The sequence below is a fragment of the Macaca fascicularis genome, chromosome 13 (genome assembly GCF_037993035.2).
Source record: "Macaca fascicularis isolate 582-1 chromosome 13, T2T-MFA8v1.1".
NCBI classification, from domain to species: Eukaryota; Metazoa; Chordata; class Mammalia; order Primates; family Cercopithecidae; genus Macaca; species Macaca fascicularis.
In genome coordinates, this window is record NC_088387.1 from 21,540,707 (window position 1) to 21,561,039 (window position 20,333).

A 20,333-nucleotide genomic window follows, 5' to 3' on the forward strand; every position below is an offset into this window, starting at 1 on the left:
ATTTCCTTGATGGAAATCCAGGTGTCCACCATTTCTATGCATGCAGACTGAAGCCTGTGGCAACAGCAGACACCAGTTGTGCCTCTTTGGAAAGGCCACTCCTTGCTTGCTGTAGGAAACTGATAGGGGCTGAGTGTCTCAGAGCTAGAGTATGAGGCATGACGCCACTACCTTAACTACCCATTCTCACCTTGGTGCCTACAAACACAATCAATAAAGCTGGAAAGGCCCAACAGATCCAAATTATTAAATGGAAACGATGCAGTCAGAATTCGCCCTAACCCAGTTCCCATAGGATCCATGTGCAAATGAATGAATTCCTATAAATAAATGACAAGTCTCCTAGAAGGGAACGAATGACCCATAGGGAACAATGTAGCTTCTCCTTTGTCCACAATGAGCCAAAGATTCAGAGACATGCCTGTGTCGGTATGGCATGGGGACCTGATGATTGTACAAAACAGATGCCAGTGGGTCCATTGGGTGTGACCACCATTACGCCAGGGAATGGCATCTTTTGACTGACACTGAACATGGACATTCTGCCCAATGGGCCAAACTACATGCAATTACAGTAGCCATGCTGACTGTCCCTACACTATATTTTACTCCATTTCCACTAAATCATAGGCCATTGTCAACAACCCAGCTACCTGGTCAGGAAAATAGCAACTGAGTGACTGAACTATTAAAGGATACCCTGTGCAGGGAAAAGGACTATGACAATAGTTTGCTTCTTGGACACCTAAATATGTGTCACACAATTAGATGCTGGGACTACCATGGCCACCTTCGAGAGGAATTTATGTCATGTTTTTGAATATTCCATGAGACTTCACTTTGACCAAGAAACAACCTCACTACATAATCAACATGACAATGGGCACGTTCTCCTGGAACATAATGGATGTTCCATGTGATTACCAACACCTAACACTGCCTGCTGTATCTGGATAAACACCTCAGGTATCCTAGAAATACAAGTAGAGGTGATCCTGACACAGGCTCAATGACTACAGACAATGGGGCATCTGAAAGATCCCCCTTTCACCTCTTTAGCTGCAGTGGTCCTCAGAGCTGCTCTGAAAGGGTTTCTTGCATGGGAGGAAGGAGACTGGGATGACAGTTCCAGAACAGCACCCTGTGCTTCCCATTCCCACCCCTGCCATTAGGTCCTACGGGATTCCTCGTGGCCCATCATTTCTTCCAAAACCTTTGACATCTCACATGGGTCATAGAATCTAGTTCATAATATTTTTGTGACAACTAACTTTTCTGAATATCTTTTGTCCTCATTTATGTAACTAGTTTACTGACAAGAGAAATTACTTTGTGAATCTGGCCTAGTGATGGATGAATCTGGCCTGAGATCTCCTTCATTAATATCCATGAAAAGACTCACAGTCAAGACTCACTGGGACTCAGCATCTGTAATCCTATATAAGATGCTAAGCCACAATCCTGACACTAGATGGTAGACAAACCCCATAATAACCCTAACATCTAACCCTGATCATAGAAATACTGGGAGAGCTTAGGAGTGATAATGTTTCATTATCAATAGCCCCTAAGGCTGGAATGTGGTCTCTGTGTTACCTAGAGTACCTGGGAGGAGTTGCCAGTGTCCTGAGTTATGGGAACCACCTCTGTGCTCTGTGCTCTGAGACTAGAAGCCCAGCCTTGCCTTCATGCCCGCCTCGGCTGTGTCCCCAAAGTCCACCTACTATGGAGCAAATTGTGCTTCAGAAATTCTGATCTTGAATCTCTAACCTCCAGTATAGCTACATTTGAAGATAAAGCATATAAGGTGGTAATTGGGGTTAAAGGAGATGATAAGGGTGGGGCCCTGATTCAACAAGATTAGTGTCTTTATAAAAAGAGACCCCATTGAGCTCTCCTCCACCCCCAACCTCCATGCATGCAGTGAGGAAAGGCCATGTGAGGACATGGACAGAAGGTGGCATCTGAAAATCAGAGGGAGTGTCCTCAGCAGAAAGCAGATCTTTCTGGATCTTTATCTTGGACTTCCCAGCTTTCCAAACTGTTAGAAGTAAATGTCCTTCCTTTAAGCCATCCAGCCCAGGGAATATTGGTGTGGCAGTCCCAGCAGACGATCTACTGCCCCCACCTTCTCTAAGCAGGATCAGCCTCAGGAGGCACCTTGTGGACTTTGGACCCATCTTTTCTTCTCTTCCACCTTCTGTTCTGAGTGCCTGGTGAGGAAGTGGGACTGAAGCTTCATCCTCAGATAGTTTGTATTCATCATGAACATTTCTTTGATGATGAAGTTGTTAGCCTGCTTTTTCTCTTTCTGATCAGAATTGCATCAAATTGAATGAACTGCTTGATTCGTATTAATATCTGGGCATCTGCATGTTTGCTTCCCACTTGGATAATAGTCAGCATGTTGTGTGGATGCCATCTCTAGCCCCCTCCCTGTGTCCCAAGTGAGAGGGTCACTGTCACCTGCAGGGCTGGCTGGACTATGAACAGCATCCTAGTCTGGCACCAGTGTAAATCAGGCCTTACTCTGAGCTCCTGCTGGCTCCTGCTGCCCCGCAGGACGTGATCCCTTCCTGGGTCAGGAGCAGCAGGCCTGAACAGATGTCACTCTGGCCATCAGCAACCAAGATGCCATCAGAGGGAGGTGTTCCCTCCTCCTGTCCCCTCTCCTGCACAAATCTTCCCTAGCAAGGGCTCTGCACAGGAGTTGCTAAGGGTCTGAAATCTTCTGAGGGAAACAGGCTGGGGGACACCTCTGAATTCACATCCTCTCTTTGCCTCACATCCTCTTCCCACCTCCTTTATGGACACCTCTAGTGTATCTTGTGGGCCTCACTGCCTGGAGCATGTCAGGATGTTTTCTCCCACCTCCTACTCTGAATTCATGATGTAAATTCATCCTCACTTCATACCTCGGCGGGCCATGCCTTGTTTCTCTTATGTACATGGCCCGGCACGTTGCTGAACCCATGGTTCTGGCCCTACTCCTTGAATCTCTGTGGAAGGTTCATAGTTGGCAAGTCATGGTTATTGGAGACCAGAAAGTAAAATGTCAAATATTGAGAAGCTTGTGCATGGAATAGACATAGACCATTGTCAACAGAGTCCCAGCAGCTGGCAGCTGGTGAGGTATGAAAGCTGGGCAGAGAGATCCCACATCACCCCAGCCAGAGGGGAAGTTGGAAATGAGCCTTGGAGGGTCTTCTTCCTGTGACCATGCAGCCTCTGAGCCACACGTGCTGTTTTCTGTGATGGAAATGACCAGAAGAGGACTTATCTATGCTGAGCTCTGGAGAAAAAACTTCCCTCCATTCAGAGCCCAGACTCACTATCCATCTCCTGGGCATCTGCTGTTTTGTGATTCCCCACACCCCACATCAGGTCACTCCTCATCCTCAGCAATGGGCAGCTCTCTGCTCTCAGCCCAGGGGAACATGGAAGAGGGTCCTGAGCTTTATCACTCTCAGGGACTGTGGTAAGAAAGGGGCCTTCAGGTGTTGTACCTGGTGTTCATTTTCAATGTTCACATTCGATTTATTAAAGTTTAAAACTCTACCTTATACTAGCCATCAAAGTTCTCTTTATATATAAACATATATCACATATGTTTTCATAAACAGATACATAGTATATACGAATATGGAAATATAACTTATTTCTAAAGGATTATATGTATTCAATAAGTTAAGTTTATATTAGATATTTATATTACATACACACATAATTTTACATTTATTTGTGTGATATGTGGTCCTTTTCTTTCCAAGCAGAACACAGTCAGGCTGAGTAAAGACTCTGAGGACATTTGCTGACCCTCCCTCTTTGGCTCTAACAAGGTCCCAGTCATTCAGGACCAGGGAGGGCACAGCTGACAGCACCCATCCCAGGAATCCAGAGCCAGTCCTGAGGTCTGGGTCCTGAGACTTTCACTCTTGCCAGGCTGCGGGATATATGCTTAAAGAAGCCTGTGAATTTGTGAGCACTTTCCTTCCCTCAAGCCCCTGCCAGGCAGCCCTGTTGGCAGGGCCCGTGGTTCCTCCCAGGTCCTCAGCCCTGTGGCTCAGGAGAGCAGATGCTTCCTCCACAGCTCAGGGCCAGCACCTGGCAGCTCTCAGGGACTTCCAGCCTGACTTTAGCCTTGGGCTAAGGACCCTATTCCAAATATCTTCTCATTTATTGCAGTACCTGAAAGTCTGTCTTGTTCTTAAACTCAAAGCCCACTATTCCATAATTGTGAAAGCTAGCATTTGCCACCTGGAAAATTAGAAATGTGAATTCATTGTCTTTCTCAGAGCCTGGCCTCTTCCAAGCCCACCAGGTAAAGTTGCCCGTATGTTCACTCCTCTCCACACAACTTTACTTAGAATAATACTGAAATGTAACGGGTGGTAAAGCCTTTATCACCTGCGCAGAAGCCATCCTCTTCTCCTTTGGTGCGTAGGGCACCAGCTCTATCCTGCTGGGCATGGTGAGGTCAGTGAGCCTCTTCCAGCCTGGGACAGGAGCAGGGATTAAGAGCACATGTGATTAGCTCCACAATGCAATGTCAGGGGAGTAAAGGAGGGGCAGGGACTCTGGGAAAAATTCGATCCTTCCTAAGAAGATGGAAGGTGAAGAGGTTTGCTTCACCTTCTAAAACCAATGACTTTATTTTTGATTTGGGAGCAGGGACACGTTTCATTGCCCTGACTTCTTCCACATCTCCTCTTTCTCTTACAATAGCTCTGACTCAGTCTGTCCCTCACAGATTGTGTCCTGAAAATCTAATTTTCCCTCCTAATATGAAAACAAACCAACAAACAAAACCCTCTTATTCCTATCATGTGCTGTAAGATCTGACCCCTAAACTCTGTGATACCTAGATCGTATAAGAAGTAATCATTCATTTTACCCAAGAGATTTTCTAGCTAAAAAGAATTTTTGTGCTAGCTCTTCTCTCAGAATAATTTTCTCTGTCTCTTGCCAAAACTGACACCAGAAAACATATGTGGGGGATATGTGGGGGCAGCCATGTTGCCAGGCATATGTGGGAGAAAGGAAGAAGATGGTGGGAATCGCCATGTTTGGCTGGACTCAGTTCCTAATGGGCAGAATTTGCATATCAAAGCTTGCCAACCTGGGCCTATGAGCCAGGGCTTTCCTGCTGGACAATAAACTTTTCTGGAGAGGCTTTAATAGAAAGAAAACTTTCCCAAGGACCCCTTTTCCTCTCTATCTGCCTAAAATAATTTCTTAATAACTCCTATAACACTTGGGTTCCAGAGACAAGGACATGGGCATCTTTTGGGGTGGGGACATCATTCATTCCACTGCCATAAACATATTCCCCAAAATTGTCCTTCTCAAAAGTAAAATTTAAAAAATGTCAAAGTATTTTCATGAAACAAGAGAGCTGGACCAAATCTTAGACTCAGGTTCCTTTAAATTGTGAGCTTTAACTGTTAAGATATGATCACTCCACTGTCTCTAATGTAGATTTATTGATGTGTAGACAGTTTTAGAGGATTTTTAAGTTTGTGACCCAGTATAAACAAAAGAGTATCTGAGACAGGTCTCAATTAATTTGTAGGTTTATTTTGCCAAAGATAAAGCTTATGGCCTGTGACACAGCCTTAGGATGTCCTGCAAATATGTGCCCAAGGTGATAGGATTACACGTTGGGTTTAAACACTTTGGAGAGACAGAAATTATGAGGAAAGACATAAATCAGTACATATAAGATACATATTAGTTTGTCCTGGAAAGGTGGGATATCTTGAAGCAGGGGCTTCCAGGTCATACATGGATTCAAAGGATTCCTGACTGACCACTGGTTGACAGAGTTAAGGTCTGCCTAAAGAGTTGAATTCATCATAAAGAAATACTTCAGTTTAGATAAGGGTGCGTGGAAGCCATGGTTCTTGTCATGTGGAAGAATCCTGTGGGTAGCAGACAAAGTAGATGGTGAATGGTGCCTATCAGACATTTAAAAAAAAAATGTCAGACTCTTTGGAAAAGACTTAGTAAGGGGAGGAGAGTCTCTCAAGAATGAAAATTTCCCTCACTACAGGCAACTTTGCAGGGCCACTTCAGACTATGATGAAGAAATATATCTAGGGTCAAATATTTAGATTTTTTTCAGGGCCTATTCTCTGTCATGTTGGAGTATGGTATCTTATTGCTACAAAGCATCTGTTTTGTCAGTCTAAAGATCTCCTTTGTAATGATAATGCTGGCCAGTTGTGTCTGAACTCCAAAGGGAGGAGAGTATAATCAGGCACATCTAAACCCACCTGCCAGTCATGGCCTAACCTAGTTTTCCTTTTTTCTTTGAAGTTCTCTCTGCCACAAGAGGAGACCTTTCAGCTGGTTGGTGGATTACAACTTATTTTTTTGTTTTAACAAACAGAACAACAACAACAACAAATCACTGCATAAATTCACTCTAAAATAGATTGGTTAAAAAAATTAAGTGCTTCCTGAATATTCCTACATGTCAAAGAGAGAGAAGTGATATGAATAAAGATGGGAAATACCTCTCATAGAAAAGATAAACGATTTGTTTTACTATATTAGTTCGGGTCCACCAGCAATGAGGATTCCTGTTTAGGCAGCAAATTTACACTGGGAGGAAAGGAGGAAAATGAGAAAGGGAACAGAAGATGAAAGGTAAAAGACGTATCAACAACCCACCTGACTCAGGAGAAATGAAGATCACCCACATGTGGAAACATGGAGTAAATTCCTCTGGGCTGTTCCACCTGAGAGATGAGGAAGCTGGGGTATGTATATACCTCATCCTGTCCTCACTGATTGTGAGCTCTACCTCTTGTTCCATTTCAAGCTGCTATAACAGGTTCCTTGTCACTGTGTAATTCATAAAGAACAGAAATGAATTTTTCCACACTTCTAGGGAATGGGAAATTTAAGATCAAGGCATGGGCAGGTTAAGGTCTGCTTTCTCTGCTTTCAAGATGACGCCTGTAGCATTGACTCCTTCGAAGAAAGAAAAGCCTTGTCTTAACATGACAGATGAAAAGAAGAGAAAAAAAGATTCCAGCCTCATAAGCTCTGTTTATTGTGTCATTAATGTATTCCTCTAGAGGGCTCCACCCTCATGACCTAAATGCATCCCAATAGGCCCCACCTGGCAATACCATTACACTGAAATTTAACTTTACAACAGATGGATTCTAGAGGACATAGTGAAACCATAGCACTTTCCTAAGAGATGCACATTCGAGGCCATCTGGCCAGCAAGGCATGCAGGCAGATCTCTCTGCCCAAGATCATAAAGAACCTAAGACATATATACGGCCATTGGAAGTGAGCACAGGTACAATAAAGGGGAAAGCCCTAGATTACAGATGGGGACTGCTACATTCATCATGGTATAGTCAACCCTAGAATAACTTGGGTTTTAAATTTGCAGATTCACTTATATTTTCTTCTGTGTGTGTCACCTGTGAGCAAGCACTTTATAAGTAGTAAATATATTTTCTGTATTTTATGGTTTTCTTAATAACATTTTTTCTTTAGCATACTTTTTTGGAAAAATAGAGTTTACAATATGTATAACTAAAAAAGGGGTTAATCAACTATTTTATCACTAAGGCTTCCAGTCAAAAGTAATCTATTAGTACTTAAGTTAGGGATGCAAAAGTTTACACAGGTTTTCATCTGCACCAGTGGTCAGTGCCCCAACCTCCGCTTGTTCAGGGGTCAACTGCTTTTTCAGTCTGTAGCTCCATCTCGCTGGAATAGCATCATGGCAGGTGGGTTGCAGGTAAAGGAATCCAGAAAATAACATCTCAAACTATGCTGCATTTGTATGATGATTATGTAAAACCCACGTCATTTAGAAGCAGCAAATACACAAAAAGACTTTTCCTAAATATCCCTTATCTGCCTAAAACCAAATTCTTCAGAAGGAAATCAATTGTCAAGAAAATTCTTCCTGAGAATTTTTATCAGGGAAGATTAACACAAAACAGGAATCAAAAATAGAAGAGACTGGAAGCTGATACTTTAACCAGGCAGGTGCTTACCTGTTCTCTTGAGGATGGACTTCTATTCTCATCTGTTCTCTCCCAGTTGCCTACACTTCCCAATTCCCTCTTCCCTAGAAAAGAAATAGAAACACCTGGATTTCATTGACTTATCAGGTCATCTCCCTGCGATGATGTCCCACTGCACTTTAAGTTAATTTTGTTTGCCTTTTATCTTATTAATCTTCCTTTTGTCGGTTTATTTTCAGCAAGCAATTAGAGGACAAATGGAGCTTTCTTCCTTTCTCCTGATATAACCAAGTTCTCTTAAAACTCAGGCTGCTTACAAAGCAGCAGGAAGGTTTGTGCACAGGCTACAGCACTGTGATTTGGCTCCCCTAGTCAGGCATCAGTAAAATTTTGTAGAGCCCTAGGCCGCAGCCCACTGATGCTGACATTGTTGGATCCACTTCCTCTGCTACTGAGCCAGGCTGGGACATTTTTGGGCACATTAGAGATATTAGATATAATAGATATAATGACTGCAGATTCCTGTCCAGTCTCATCTGGGTCCAACTGATTTCTTCATGTACATTGGCAGTTGCATGATGAAAGACTGTCTCTTTCTTAAAGATGTTAACAGGGAGGCTGGTGTCTGGGTCAAGATGATGTCTCCAGTCACTGATAAAATGTAAAAGAGGAAAGTGTCATTGATAGTGCATGGCAGGGACATGCTCTGTACAGTGGCCACCCTCATTAAGAGATATGAACATTGGGAAATAATACTCAATGGCAGAAAAGAAGGTAGACTATGAAGGTGCACAAAACAAGAATAAGGGGCAGCCCATTTAGTCTCTGGATATTAAAGAGACCTGTCACTCTTGATAATGGTGAATCTTTCAGTGTTGCATGCACTGAGAAAATTCAGTGTTATCTTTGTGTATTTGTAGTAAATTGTTTGAACTTATACTGGTAAGAACAATGGAATAACATCATTACCTAATACTTACAAATATATGTAGCATCACGAAAATACATTTTATTTTTAATTTTTTTTGAAAGGAACAATGATAAATTTACAGAAAAGTTGCAAGTATATGACAAATACCCCTTCCCTAACCAGAATCAAAGGAGAGTCTTTAAAGACCTTAGAATTGTATCATCTAAAATTTTACTATGTGTTTCCTACAAAAAAGAATATCCTCCTAAATACTCCCCATACACCAATGAAATATGTTACTCCATCGACTTTTGAGGAATACTTCAAATTGTCAAAAAAAAAAAAACCTAAAAAATGTCTCTCGTAACAAAATAATCCCCTGTAGAAACACATTCTCTGCAGACAAATTTATGCTACCCTGATCTTACCTGGGACACCTGGGGACACTGAGTCGCTGCTGAGTTACTGACATGAGCCAGCCCTGCAGCTGTGCCCAGCCTGCCCCATCCCCTGCTCATTTGCATGTTCCCAGAGCACATCCTCCTGCCCTGAAGACTTATTAATAGGCTGGTCACACTTCATGTAGAAGTCAGAACCACTCAGGACACAGCATGGACACGACGGTCCCCGCTTATCTCCTGGGGCTCCTTCTGCTCTGGCTCCCAGGTAAGGAAGGAGAACACTAGCAGTTTACACAGCCCAGGGTTCTGAGTACTGCTTCACTATTCAGGGAAATTATCTAACAACATGATTAATTGTGTGGACATTTGTTTTTATGTTTCCAATCTCAGGTGCCAGATGTGACATCCAGATGACCCAGTCTCCATCTTCCCTGTCTGCATCTGTAGGAGACAGAGTCACCATCACTTGCAGGGCAAGTCAGGGCATTAGCAATGATTTAAATTGGTATCAGCAGAAACCAGGAAAAGCTCCTAAGCTCCTGATCTATGCTGCATCCAGTTTGGAAAGTGGGGTCCCATCAAGGTTCAGTGGCAGTGGATCTGGGACAGATTTCACTCTCACCATCAGCAGCCTGCAGCCTGAAGATTTTGCAACTTATTATTGTCAACCGTTTAAAAATTACCTTTCCACAGTGTTTCAAACCCGAACAAAAACCCCCAGGGAAGCAGATGTAGAGGCTGGGCTGCCCCAGCTGTTCCTCCTGATGCCTCCATGGGCTGAGAGTGCTCCTCAGATGCAGCCACACTCTGATGGTGTCGGTAGAGGGGGACATGAAGTCACCTCTGCACCCGAATTCTTTTCTCTTTCTCAGCCCCAACTGCACAGACATAGCAATGCCTCTCCTGATTTACTAAAGACAGAGATCATGACACCTGAGGAGTCTAGTTTATGGCTTCAGTTGGACATTATATAACACAGAAGAAGCCACTATAGATATTCTAAGCAGGAATTGTCTTAATACAGAGAATTAGATTAAACTACAGAAGTCTAAATAAAATGTAGACATGAATCTCTAAATTTGTTTTATTTGCATAGAAATATTTCCCAAATGGGACATACAGGAAAACTCAGTGGTCTTAAATATGTTGGAAGAACAAAGAGAAAGGTAGCATTTTTTGAAAGAAGGAAAATGTTACCTATGGCTCTGAGAAAGTTCATTGACATGAGGAATAGTCGCGAGTTGGGAAGCTCAGGCTGGTAAGCAGTGGTGGACAAAGTGAATCCTAGAATTATGTCAAGTTATCTCAGAAGTTGTGGATTAATTTGATTTCAGGTTACAAGAAGCCAAAACAGTGAAGCTTGCAGAGAATTTTGTTACTGAAATGCCAGGGATTCGGTGTAGATCGTGCAGCTCAGCACACAGCCAGCCAATCACTAAGACAACAAGCATTGGCAAGGAACAGGCTTTAATCAGGTGCTGCAGCTGAGGAGATGGGACACCATTCGCAAACGTATCTCCCTGACCAACTAAAATTAGGGGTGTACATAGCAGGGAAGAAATGTGGGAAACAGGAATTATGGAGGGGTAAGAAAGAGAATTTTGTCAACAAGAAGCAGGAGGTCAGTTAGGCAATCATAATGGGTGACGTTTCTGATGTCTCACTGTCCCGATTCAGTGATACCTAAATTTCAGCTCCTTGATAGTATCTGGGAGATCTGATTGTTGGTTTACTGAAAAAAGAGCTCAGGTAAGACAGATGTAACTATCTTGAGTTTTAAGACTGGGGAAGTCAATTTCTATGTTTATTCAAAAAACCATAAACATTAGTTCTGTGGGATAATAGAGCCTATTTCAATTGCATTGTAGAAACAATATTTTTCACCCTGAGTGTCTTTCTCCTCTGATTTCTTGTCTTTGTTGGGTATGACAGAATGACCCAATTCCTATGATTAATGTTCACACTACAAACTTTCAAAGCCAAGGATATAGTATTCAGGAAAGTTGATATTAGAAACAGGATTCTCTGGTGCTCCCTCAGAAAACAGAATGCATCCGCCCCTGAAGTATGGGCTATTTAACCACGTGGTCCTCAGTCCTGTCTGGAAGCTTAAGTCTGGGGTTACTGAAGTTCTCAGCTTCCTAGAGTATTTTTCCAGGTGTTTCTCCAGTCCTCACCTTTGTCTCTGGGCCTGTCTTAGGTACCAATGGATAATATTGAGTCTTCCTTTTCTGACTTCCAAATCTCACGGGGGGACCTCTTATTGGGCAACTCTATAGGACATGAGAGGTAAGGAGGGATATTTACATAAGTTAAAATGATTATCCTCCATAAAGTCCATTTAAAAAAATTCTATTTGAAGCCACATGTTGAAAACACATCCAGTTTTGTTTTCTTATTAATGCAAACTTACATTTGCAAATATTTTCAGGATTGTAAAGTTTGAAAACTTATTTATTTGTTGACAGAATGATCAAACACCTCTATAATTAAGTGGAGTAACATTTTCTTGAAAATTTGTACTCATTGAAATAAAGGAATATATTTAAAATGCATGAATCTATGTTAGAAATTATTACATGTGAATTCAACTATGTGGTTTGGTTTGAGAGGTTGATCACTCCTGTGACCTGTCACAAGAATCTTGTGTCATGTTTTTTTTTTTTTTTTAATTTATTTATTATTATTATACTTTAAGTTGTAGGGTACATGTGCATAACGTGCAGGTTTGTTACATATGTATACTTGTGCCATGTTGGTGTGCTGCACCCATCAACTCGTCATTTACATCAGGTATAACTCCCAATGCAATCCCTCCCCCCGCCCCCCTCCCCATGATAGGCCCCAGTGTATGATGTTCCCCTTCCTGAGTCCAAGTGACCTCATTGTTCAGTTCCCACCTATGAGTGAGAACATGCGGTGTTTGGTTTTCTGTTCTTGTGATAGTTTGCTAAGAATGATGGTTTCCAGCTGCATCCATGTCCCTACAAAGGACACAAACTCATCCTTTTTGATGGCTGCATAGTATTCCATGGTGTATATGTGCCACATTTTCTTAATCCAATCTGTCACTGATGGACATTTGGGTTGATTCCAAGTCTTTGCTATTGTGAATAGTGCCGCAATAAACATACGTGTGCATGTGTCTTTATAGCAGCATAATTTATAATCCTTTGGGTATATCCCCAGTAATGGGATGGCTGGGTCATATGGTACATCTAGTTCTAGATCCTTGAGGAATCGCCATACTGTTTTCCATAATGGTTGAACTAGTTTACAATCCCACCAACAGTGTAAAAGTGTTCCTATTTCTCCACATCCTCTCCAGCACCTGTTGTTTCCTGACTTTTTAATGATCGCCATTCTAACTGGTGTGAGATGGTAACTCATTGTGGTTTTGATTTGCATTTCTCTGATGGCCAGTGATGATGAGCATTTTTTCATGTGTCTGTTGGCTGTATGAATGTCTTCTTTTGAGAAATGTCTGTTCATATCCTTTGCCCACTTTTTGATGGGGTTGTTTGTTTTTTTCTTGTAAATTTGTTTGAGTTCTTTGTAGGTTCTGGATATTAGCCCTTTGTCAGATGAGTAGATTGCAAAAATGTTCTCCCATTCTGTAGGTTGCCTGTTCACTCTGATGGTAGTTTCTTTTGCTGTGCAGAAGCTCTTTAGTTTAATTAGATCCCATTTGTCAATTTTGGCTTTTGCTGCCGTTGCTTTTGGTGTTTTAGACATGAAGTCTTTGCCCATGCCTATGTCCTGAATGGTACTACCTAGGTTTTCCTCTAGGATTTTTATGGTATTAGGTCTAACATTTAAGTCTCTAATCCATCTTGAATTAATTTTCGTATAAGGAGTAAGGAAAGGATCCAGTTTCAGCTTTCTACTTATGGCTAGCCAATTTTCCCAGCACCATTTATTAAATAGGGAATCCTTTCCCCATTTCTTGTTTCTCTCAGGTTTGTCAAAGATCAGATGGCTGTAGATGTGTGGTATTATTTCTGAGGACTCTGTTCTGTTCCATTGGTCTATATCTCTGTTTTGGTACCAGTACCATGCTGTTTTGGTTACTGTAGCCTTGTAGTATAGTTTGAAGTCAGGTAGCGTGATGCCTCCAGCTTTGTTCTTTTGACTTAGGATTGTCTTGGAGATGCGGGCTCTTTTTTGGTTCCATATGAACTTTAAAGCAGTTTTTTCCAATTCTGTGCAGAAACTCATTGGTAGCTTGATGGGGATGGCATTGAATCTATAAATTACCTTGGGCAGTAGGGCCATTTTCACGATATTGATTCTTCCTATCCAGGAGCATGGTATGTTCTTCCATTTGTTTGTGTGCTCTTTGATTTCACTGAGCAGTGGTTTGTAGTTCTCCTTGAAGAGGTCCTTTACATCCCTTGTAAGTTGGATTCCTAGGTATTTTATTCTCTTTGAAGCAATTGTGAATGGAAGTTCATTCCTGATTTGGCTCTCTGTTTGTCTGTTACTGGTGTATAAGAATGCTTCTGATTTTTGCACATTAATTTTGTATCCTGAGACTTTGCTGAAGTTGCTTATCAGCTTAAGGAGATTTTGGGCTGAGACAATGGGGTTTTCTAAATATACAATCATGTCATCTGCAAACAGGGACAATTTGACTTCTTCTTTTCCTAACTGAATACCCTTGATTTCTTTCTCTTGCCTGATTGCCCTAGCCAGAACTTCCAACACTATGTTGAATAGGAGTGGTGAGAGAGGGCATCCCTGTCTTGTGCCAGTTTTCAAAGGGAATTTTTCCAGTTTTTGCCCATTCAGTATGATATTGGCTGTGGGTTTGTCATAAATAGCTCTTATTATTTTGAGGTACGTTCCATCAATACCGAATTTATTGAGCGTTTTTAGCATGAAGGGCTGTTGAATTTTGTCAAAAGCCTTTTCTGCATCTATTGAGATAATCATGTGGTTCTTGTCTTTGGTTCTGTTTCTATGCTGGATTATGTTTATTGATTTGCGAATGTTGAACCAGCCTTGCATCCCAGGGATGAAGCCCACTTGATCATGGTGGATAAGCTTTTTGATGTGTTGCTGAATCCGGTTTGCCAGTATTTTATTGAGGATTTTTGCATCGATGTTCATCAGGGATATTGGTCTAAAATTCTCTTTTTTTGTTGTGTCTCTGCCAGGCTTTGGTATCAGGATGATGTTGGCCTCATAAAATGAGTTAGGGAGGATTCCCTCTTTTTCTATTGATTGGAATAGTTTCAGAAGGAATGGTACCAACTCCTCCTTGTACCTCTGGTAGAATTCAGCTGTGAATCCATCTGGTCCTGGACTTTTTTTGGTTGGTAGGCTATTAATTATTGCCTCAATTTCAGAGCCTGCTATTGGTCTATTCAGGGATTCAACTTCTTCCTGGTTTAGCCTTGGAAGAGTGTAAGTGTCCAGGAAATTATCCATTTCTTCTAGATTTTCCAGTTTATTTGCATAGAGGTGTTTATAGTATTCTCTGATGGTAGTTTGCATTTCTGTGGGGTTGGTGGTGATATCCCCTTTATCATTTTTAATTGCGTCGATTTGATTCCTCTCTCTTTTCTTCTTTATTAGTCTTGCTAGTGGTCTGTCAATTTTGTTGATCTTTTCAAAAAACCAACTCCTGGATTCATTGATTTTTTGGAGAGTTTTTTGTGTCTCTATCTCCTTCAGTTCTGCTCTGATCTTAGTTATTTCTTGCCTTCTGCTAGCTTTCGAATGTGTTTGCTCTTGCTTCTCTAGTTCTTTTAATTGCGATGTTAGAGTGTCAATTTTAGATCTTTCCTGCTTTCTCTTGTGGGCATTTAGTGCTATAAATTTCCCTCTACACACTGCTTTAAATGTGTCCCAGAGATTCTGGTATGTTGTATCTTTGTTCTCATTGGTTTCAAAGAACATCTTTATTTCTGCCTTCATTTCGTTATGTACCCAGTAGTCATTCAGGAGCAGGTTGTTCAGTTTCCATGTAGTTGAGCGGTTTTGATTGAGTTTCTTAGTCCTGAGTTCTAGTTTGATTGCACTGTGGTCTGAGAGACAGTTTGTTATAATTTCTGTTCTTGTACATTTGCTGAGGAGTGCTTTACTTCCAATTACGTGGTCGATTTTGGAGTAAGTACGATGTGGTGCTGAGAAGAATGTATATTCTGTTGATTTGGGGTGGAGAGTTCTATAGATGTCTATTAGGTCTGCTTGCTGCAGAGATGAGTTCAATTCCTGGATATCCTTGTTAACTTTCTGTCTCGTTGATCTGTCTAATGTTGACAGTGGAGTGTTGAAGTCTCCCATTATTATTGTATGGGAGTCTAAGTCTCTTTGTAAGTCTCTAAGGACTTGCTTGATGAATCTGGGTGCTCCTGTATTGGGTGCATATATATTTAGGATAGTTAGCTCTTCCTGTTGAATTGATCCCTTTACCATTATGTAATGGCCTTCTTTGTCTCTTTTGATCTTTGATGGTTTAAAGTCTGTTTTATCAGAGACTAGTATTGCAACCCCCGCTTTTTTTTGTTCTCCATTTGCTTGGTAAATCTTCCTCCATCCCTTTATTTTGAGCCTATGTATGTCTCTGCGTGTGAGATGGGTCTCCTGAATACAGCAGACTGATGGGTCTTGACTCTTTATCCAGTTTGCCAGTCTGTGTCTTTTAATTGGGGCATTTAGTCCATTTACATTTAAGGTTAAGATTGTTATGTGTGAACTTGATCCTGCCATTATGATATTAACTGGTTATTTTGCTCGTTAGTTGATGCAGTTTCTTCCTAGCCTCGATGGTCTTTACATTTTGGCATGTTTTTGCAATGGCTGGTACCGGTTGTTCCTTTCCATGTTTAGTGCTTCCTTCAGGGTCTCTTGTAAGGCAGGCGTAGTGGTGACAAAATCTCTAAGCATTTGCTTATCTGTAAAGGATTTTATTTCTCCTTCACTTATGAAACTTAGTTTGGCTGGATATGAAATTCTGGGTTTAAAATTCTTTTCTTTAAGAATGTTGAATATTGGCCCCCACTCTCTTCTGGCTTGGAGAGTTTCTGCCGAGAGATCTGCTGTTAGTCTGATGGGCTTCCCTTTGTGGGTAACCTGACCTTTGTCTCTGGCTGCCCTTAAGATTTTTTCCTTCATTTCAACTTTGGTGAATCTGGCAATTATGTGTCTTGGAGTTGCTCTTCTCGAGGAGTATCTTTGTGGCGTTCTCTGTATTTCCTGGATTTGAATGTTGGCCTGCCCTACTAGGTTGGGGAAGTTCTCCTGGATGATATCCTGAAGAGTGTTTTCCAACTTGGTTCCATTTTCCCCCTCACTTTCAGGCACCCCAATCAGACGTAGATTTGGTCTTTTTACATAATCCCATACTTCTTGCAGGCTTTGTTCATTTCTTTTTCTTCTTTGTTCTTTTGGTTTCTCTTCTCGCTTCATTTCATTCATTTGATCCTCAATCGCAGATACTCTTTCTTCCAGTTGATCGAGTCGGTTACTGAAGCTTGTGCATTTGTCACGTATTTCTCGTGTCATGGTTTTCATCTCTTTCATTTCGTTTAGGACCTTCTCTGCATTAATTACTCTAGCCATCAATTCTTCCACTTTTTTTTCAAGATTTTTAGTTTCTTTGCGCTGGGTACGTAATTCCTCCTTTAGCTCTGAGAAATTTGATGGACTGAAGCCTTCTTCTCTCATCTCGTCAAAGTCATTCTCTGTCCAGCTTTGATCCGTTGCTGGCGATGAGCTGCGCTCCTTTGCCGGGGGAGATGCGCTCTTAGTTTTTGAATTTCCAGCCTTTCTGCCCTGCTTTTTCCCCATCTTTGTGGTTTTATCTGCCTCTGGTCTTTGATGATGGTGATGTACTGATGGGGTTTTGGTGTAGGTGTCCTTCCTGTTTGATAGTTTTCCTTCTAACAGTCAGGACCCTCAGCTGTAGGTCTGTTGGAGATTGCTTGAGGTCCACTCCAGACCCTGTTTGCCTGGGTATCAGCAGCAGAGGCTGCAGAAGATAGAATATTTCTGAACAACGAGTGTACCTGTCTGATTCTTGCTTTGGAAGCTTCCTCTCAGGGGTGTACTCCACCCTGTGAGGTGTGGGGTGTCAGACTGCCCCTAGTGGGGGATGTCTCCCAGTTAGGCTACTCAGGGAGTAGCCTAACTTGAGCAGGGAGACTCACTTGAGCAGGGAGTCTGTCCCTTCTCAGATCTCAACCTCCGTGTTGGGAGATCCACTGCTCTCTTCAAAGCTGTCAGACAGAGTCGTTTGCGTCTGCAGAGGTTTCGGCTGCGTTTGCTATTGCCCTGTCCCCAGAGGTGGAGTCTACAGAGACAGGCAGGTTTCCTTGAGCTGCTGTGAGCTCCACCCAGTTCGAGCTTCCCAGCAGCTTTGTTTACCTACTTAAGCCTCAGCAATGGTGGGCGCCCCTCCCCCAGCCTCGCTGCTGCCTTGCCGGTAGATCACAGACTGCTGTGCTAGCAATGAGGGAGGCTCCGTGGGTGTGGGACCCTCCCGGCCAGGTGTGGGATATGATCTCCTGGTGTGCCTGTTTGCTTAAAGCGCAGTATTGGGGTGGGAGTTACCCGATTTTCCAGGTGTTGTGTGTCTCAGTTCCCCTGGCTAGGAAAAGGGATTCCCTTCCCCCTTGCGCTTCCCAGGTGAGGCAATGCCTCGCCCTGCTTCAGCTCTCGCTGGTCGGGCTGCAGCAGCTGACCAGCACGGATCGTCCGGCACTCCCCAGTGAGATGAACCCAGTACCTCAGTTGAAAATGCAGAAATCACCGGTCTTCTGTGTCGCTCGCACTGGGAGTTGGAGACTGGAGCTGTTCCTATTCGGCCATCTTGCTCTGCCTCTTGTGTCATGTTTAGTCACTGCTATTCAGCATTGTCATTAAACAATTGTTATCTACAGGCTGAATACAAGCTCAGTGCCCTGCAGAGGAACCACTCAGCAGAGCCCTTCCTTGATCAGTCAGATGACTGTGAACATGAGCATCCATGAACATGAAAACAAATGCTTACTGTTATCAGCCACTGAGTTGTGTATTTAACCAGTTACCAATAATTAATGCATAAATGCTTCCTGATACAGTATTTACACCTATACTTACATAAACATATGTATTTTTTCTTAAATTGGTGGTATAAATGTGAATATTTAGTAATCAAATTATGAAGTTTGTTAATAGAGACAAAATTAAAACTAATTAGTATTTCAATAAAAAATTAAAGTTTACCTTATTTATGGAAAAAGGTGCATATATGTTTAAGATACATAGAAGTGAATATATATTTATTTGATAAAATGTTGGCTACAAATATATACAGTATTCATCTTTAAGTACATTTATTCTATTATGTATGCAATATGTACATATTTATAAAATATAACTAAGTTATATACATTTAAATAATTGTTGTTACATTCCACAAAAAGAAAAAAATGGTATTTTGGACAACATCTAGTTCATACTCTTGCTACAGAAAATTTCTTTGTAGCCTTTATTCTTAAAACTTTACCAAATGGTTGTCCTTACCTAAAATATTTTTCCAATTCAGCAGAGCTGCAAGGGCAGGACTAGAGCATAATTTGGCTAATATTGAATATTAACCATTGCTTCCTATGAAAGTCTCCATTATGTTCATGCCCACGATGATGATATGCCAAATAAAGTTCTCACAACAATGGATACTGGATGGAGTCACATCAGTGCCACTGTCAAGGAAGCCCTGGAAATGTAAAACTCATAACAGTGGGTAAAGTGCAAGACCTACATCTGGTGATCACATTGCCAAGAGAACAGCAATTTAAAAACATTGGCTGTTGATTTTGACAGATCATCAGGCCTTAAAAGAAATGCAACAGGATGATTTCAGACAAAGTCATTTGGCAAGAGCTATAACTGGAAGTTTCAAAAATGAGCCATAATCAAGAAGAAAAAGCTTTCCAAGTGAATATTCATTGAAATTCCATTAACGAGCAGGGGGCTTTTAATAATGAGGACGATTGAACACATGGACTTCAGTCAGTCACCTTTGCCCACTTTCCCAGGTAGCCTCATGTACCAATGTTATGGAGGTCCCTGTGGGGACTCAATAATATGACTTTCAACTAACTGAGATGTACAGGGCTACTGGCTCTTCTGAACACCCAATTTGCCAAGAAAACTGACCCCTCCAGAACCTGTAACTTTGTACCACACATCAGGGCTCAGACTAACAGCTGATATCCGGTAATTCTAGTGGACCTTGTGTAACATGAGGAGAGCAGTGGTTATTTTACTATATGTGAATTTGCCTTCCTTTTTGGTTATGTTTCTGCATAAAATAGTATTTGAGGATTTTCAAAGTGTTTTCATCAAAGTCAGGAAGTTCTTCCATAATATGGCTCTGGATCAAGCAACTTATTTAACTCAAAAAAAGGTGAAGCAAAGTGTAGCTCATCCTCTTGTCATGTGCACAGGTGCAGCTTTCCCTATAGACAGGGAAAAACCATTATCCATCAAGCAAAGCTGGCACACAAACCCTTGTGCTGTTGAATTGCTGTGCTGTCAGATGTGGTGGAGGCTCTGAAACACTAACTGTGATTGGTGCTTTTACTCCCATAAACAGAATATTTATATCTGGAAAATGAGCTGTAGACTCATCATTGCTATACCAAATGAACAGCTTGAAGTACTTTATTTCTGTTTTCTCAGGGCTGTGGTTTTCTGGTTGATGGTTCTGAATCCAAAGAGTTGACATAACAATTGTTTCATTAAATTTAAAGAAATGATAAGATAAGATAGGCATGTGATCATTTAGATTTAATACAATACTGGATAAGTTGTCCAAAGCAGGTTTGGGTGTGTGCTGGGGCCATAGATGTAGCCCATATAAAGCAAGAGCAAATAGGATTGATGTTACATATTTTAGAGAGGAAGTACAGAAAATATGGACCCTAGGGGAACTTCTGCAATGTTTCTATTTATTGCCACTTGCACTGGTAAAACTCAGAGAAGATTTCAACAGTCATCAGGATGAAGTTCTAGGAATCACAGTCATGT

The 20,333-nt window shown here is 41.7% G+C and overlaps 1 protein-coding gene and 1 gene segment (V, D, J or C); both read left to right on the plus strand.

The window, feature by feature from the left end:
• The window catches only part of LOC102116898 (immunoglobulin kappa variable 2-30), a 970,872-nt gene that overhangs the window by 384,866 nt on the left and 565,673 nt on the right, over positions 1–20,333 (plus strand). The window lies entirely within an intron of this gene.
• On the plus strand, positions 9,496–10,323 carry LOC135966894 (immunoglobulin kappa variable 1D-13-like). The segment is given in 2 exon segments: positions 9,496–9,576; positions 9,702–10,323. Coding segments are annotated over 2 exon segments (639 nt in total).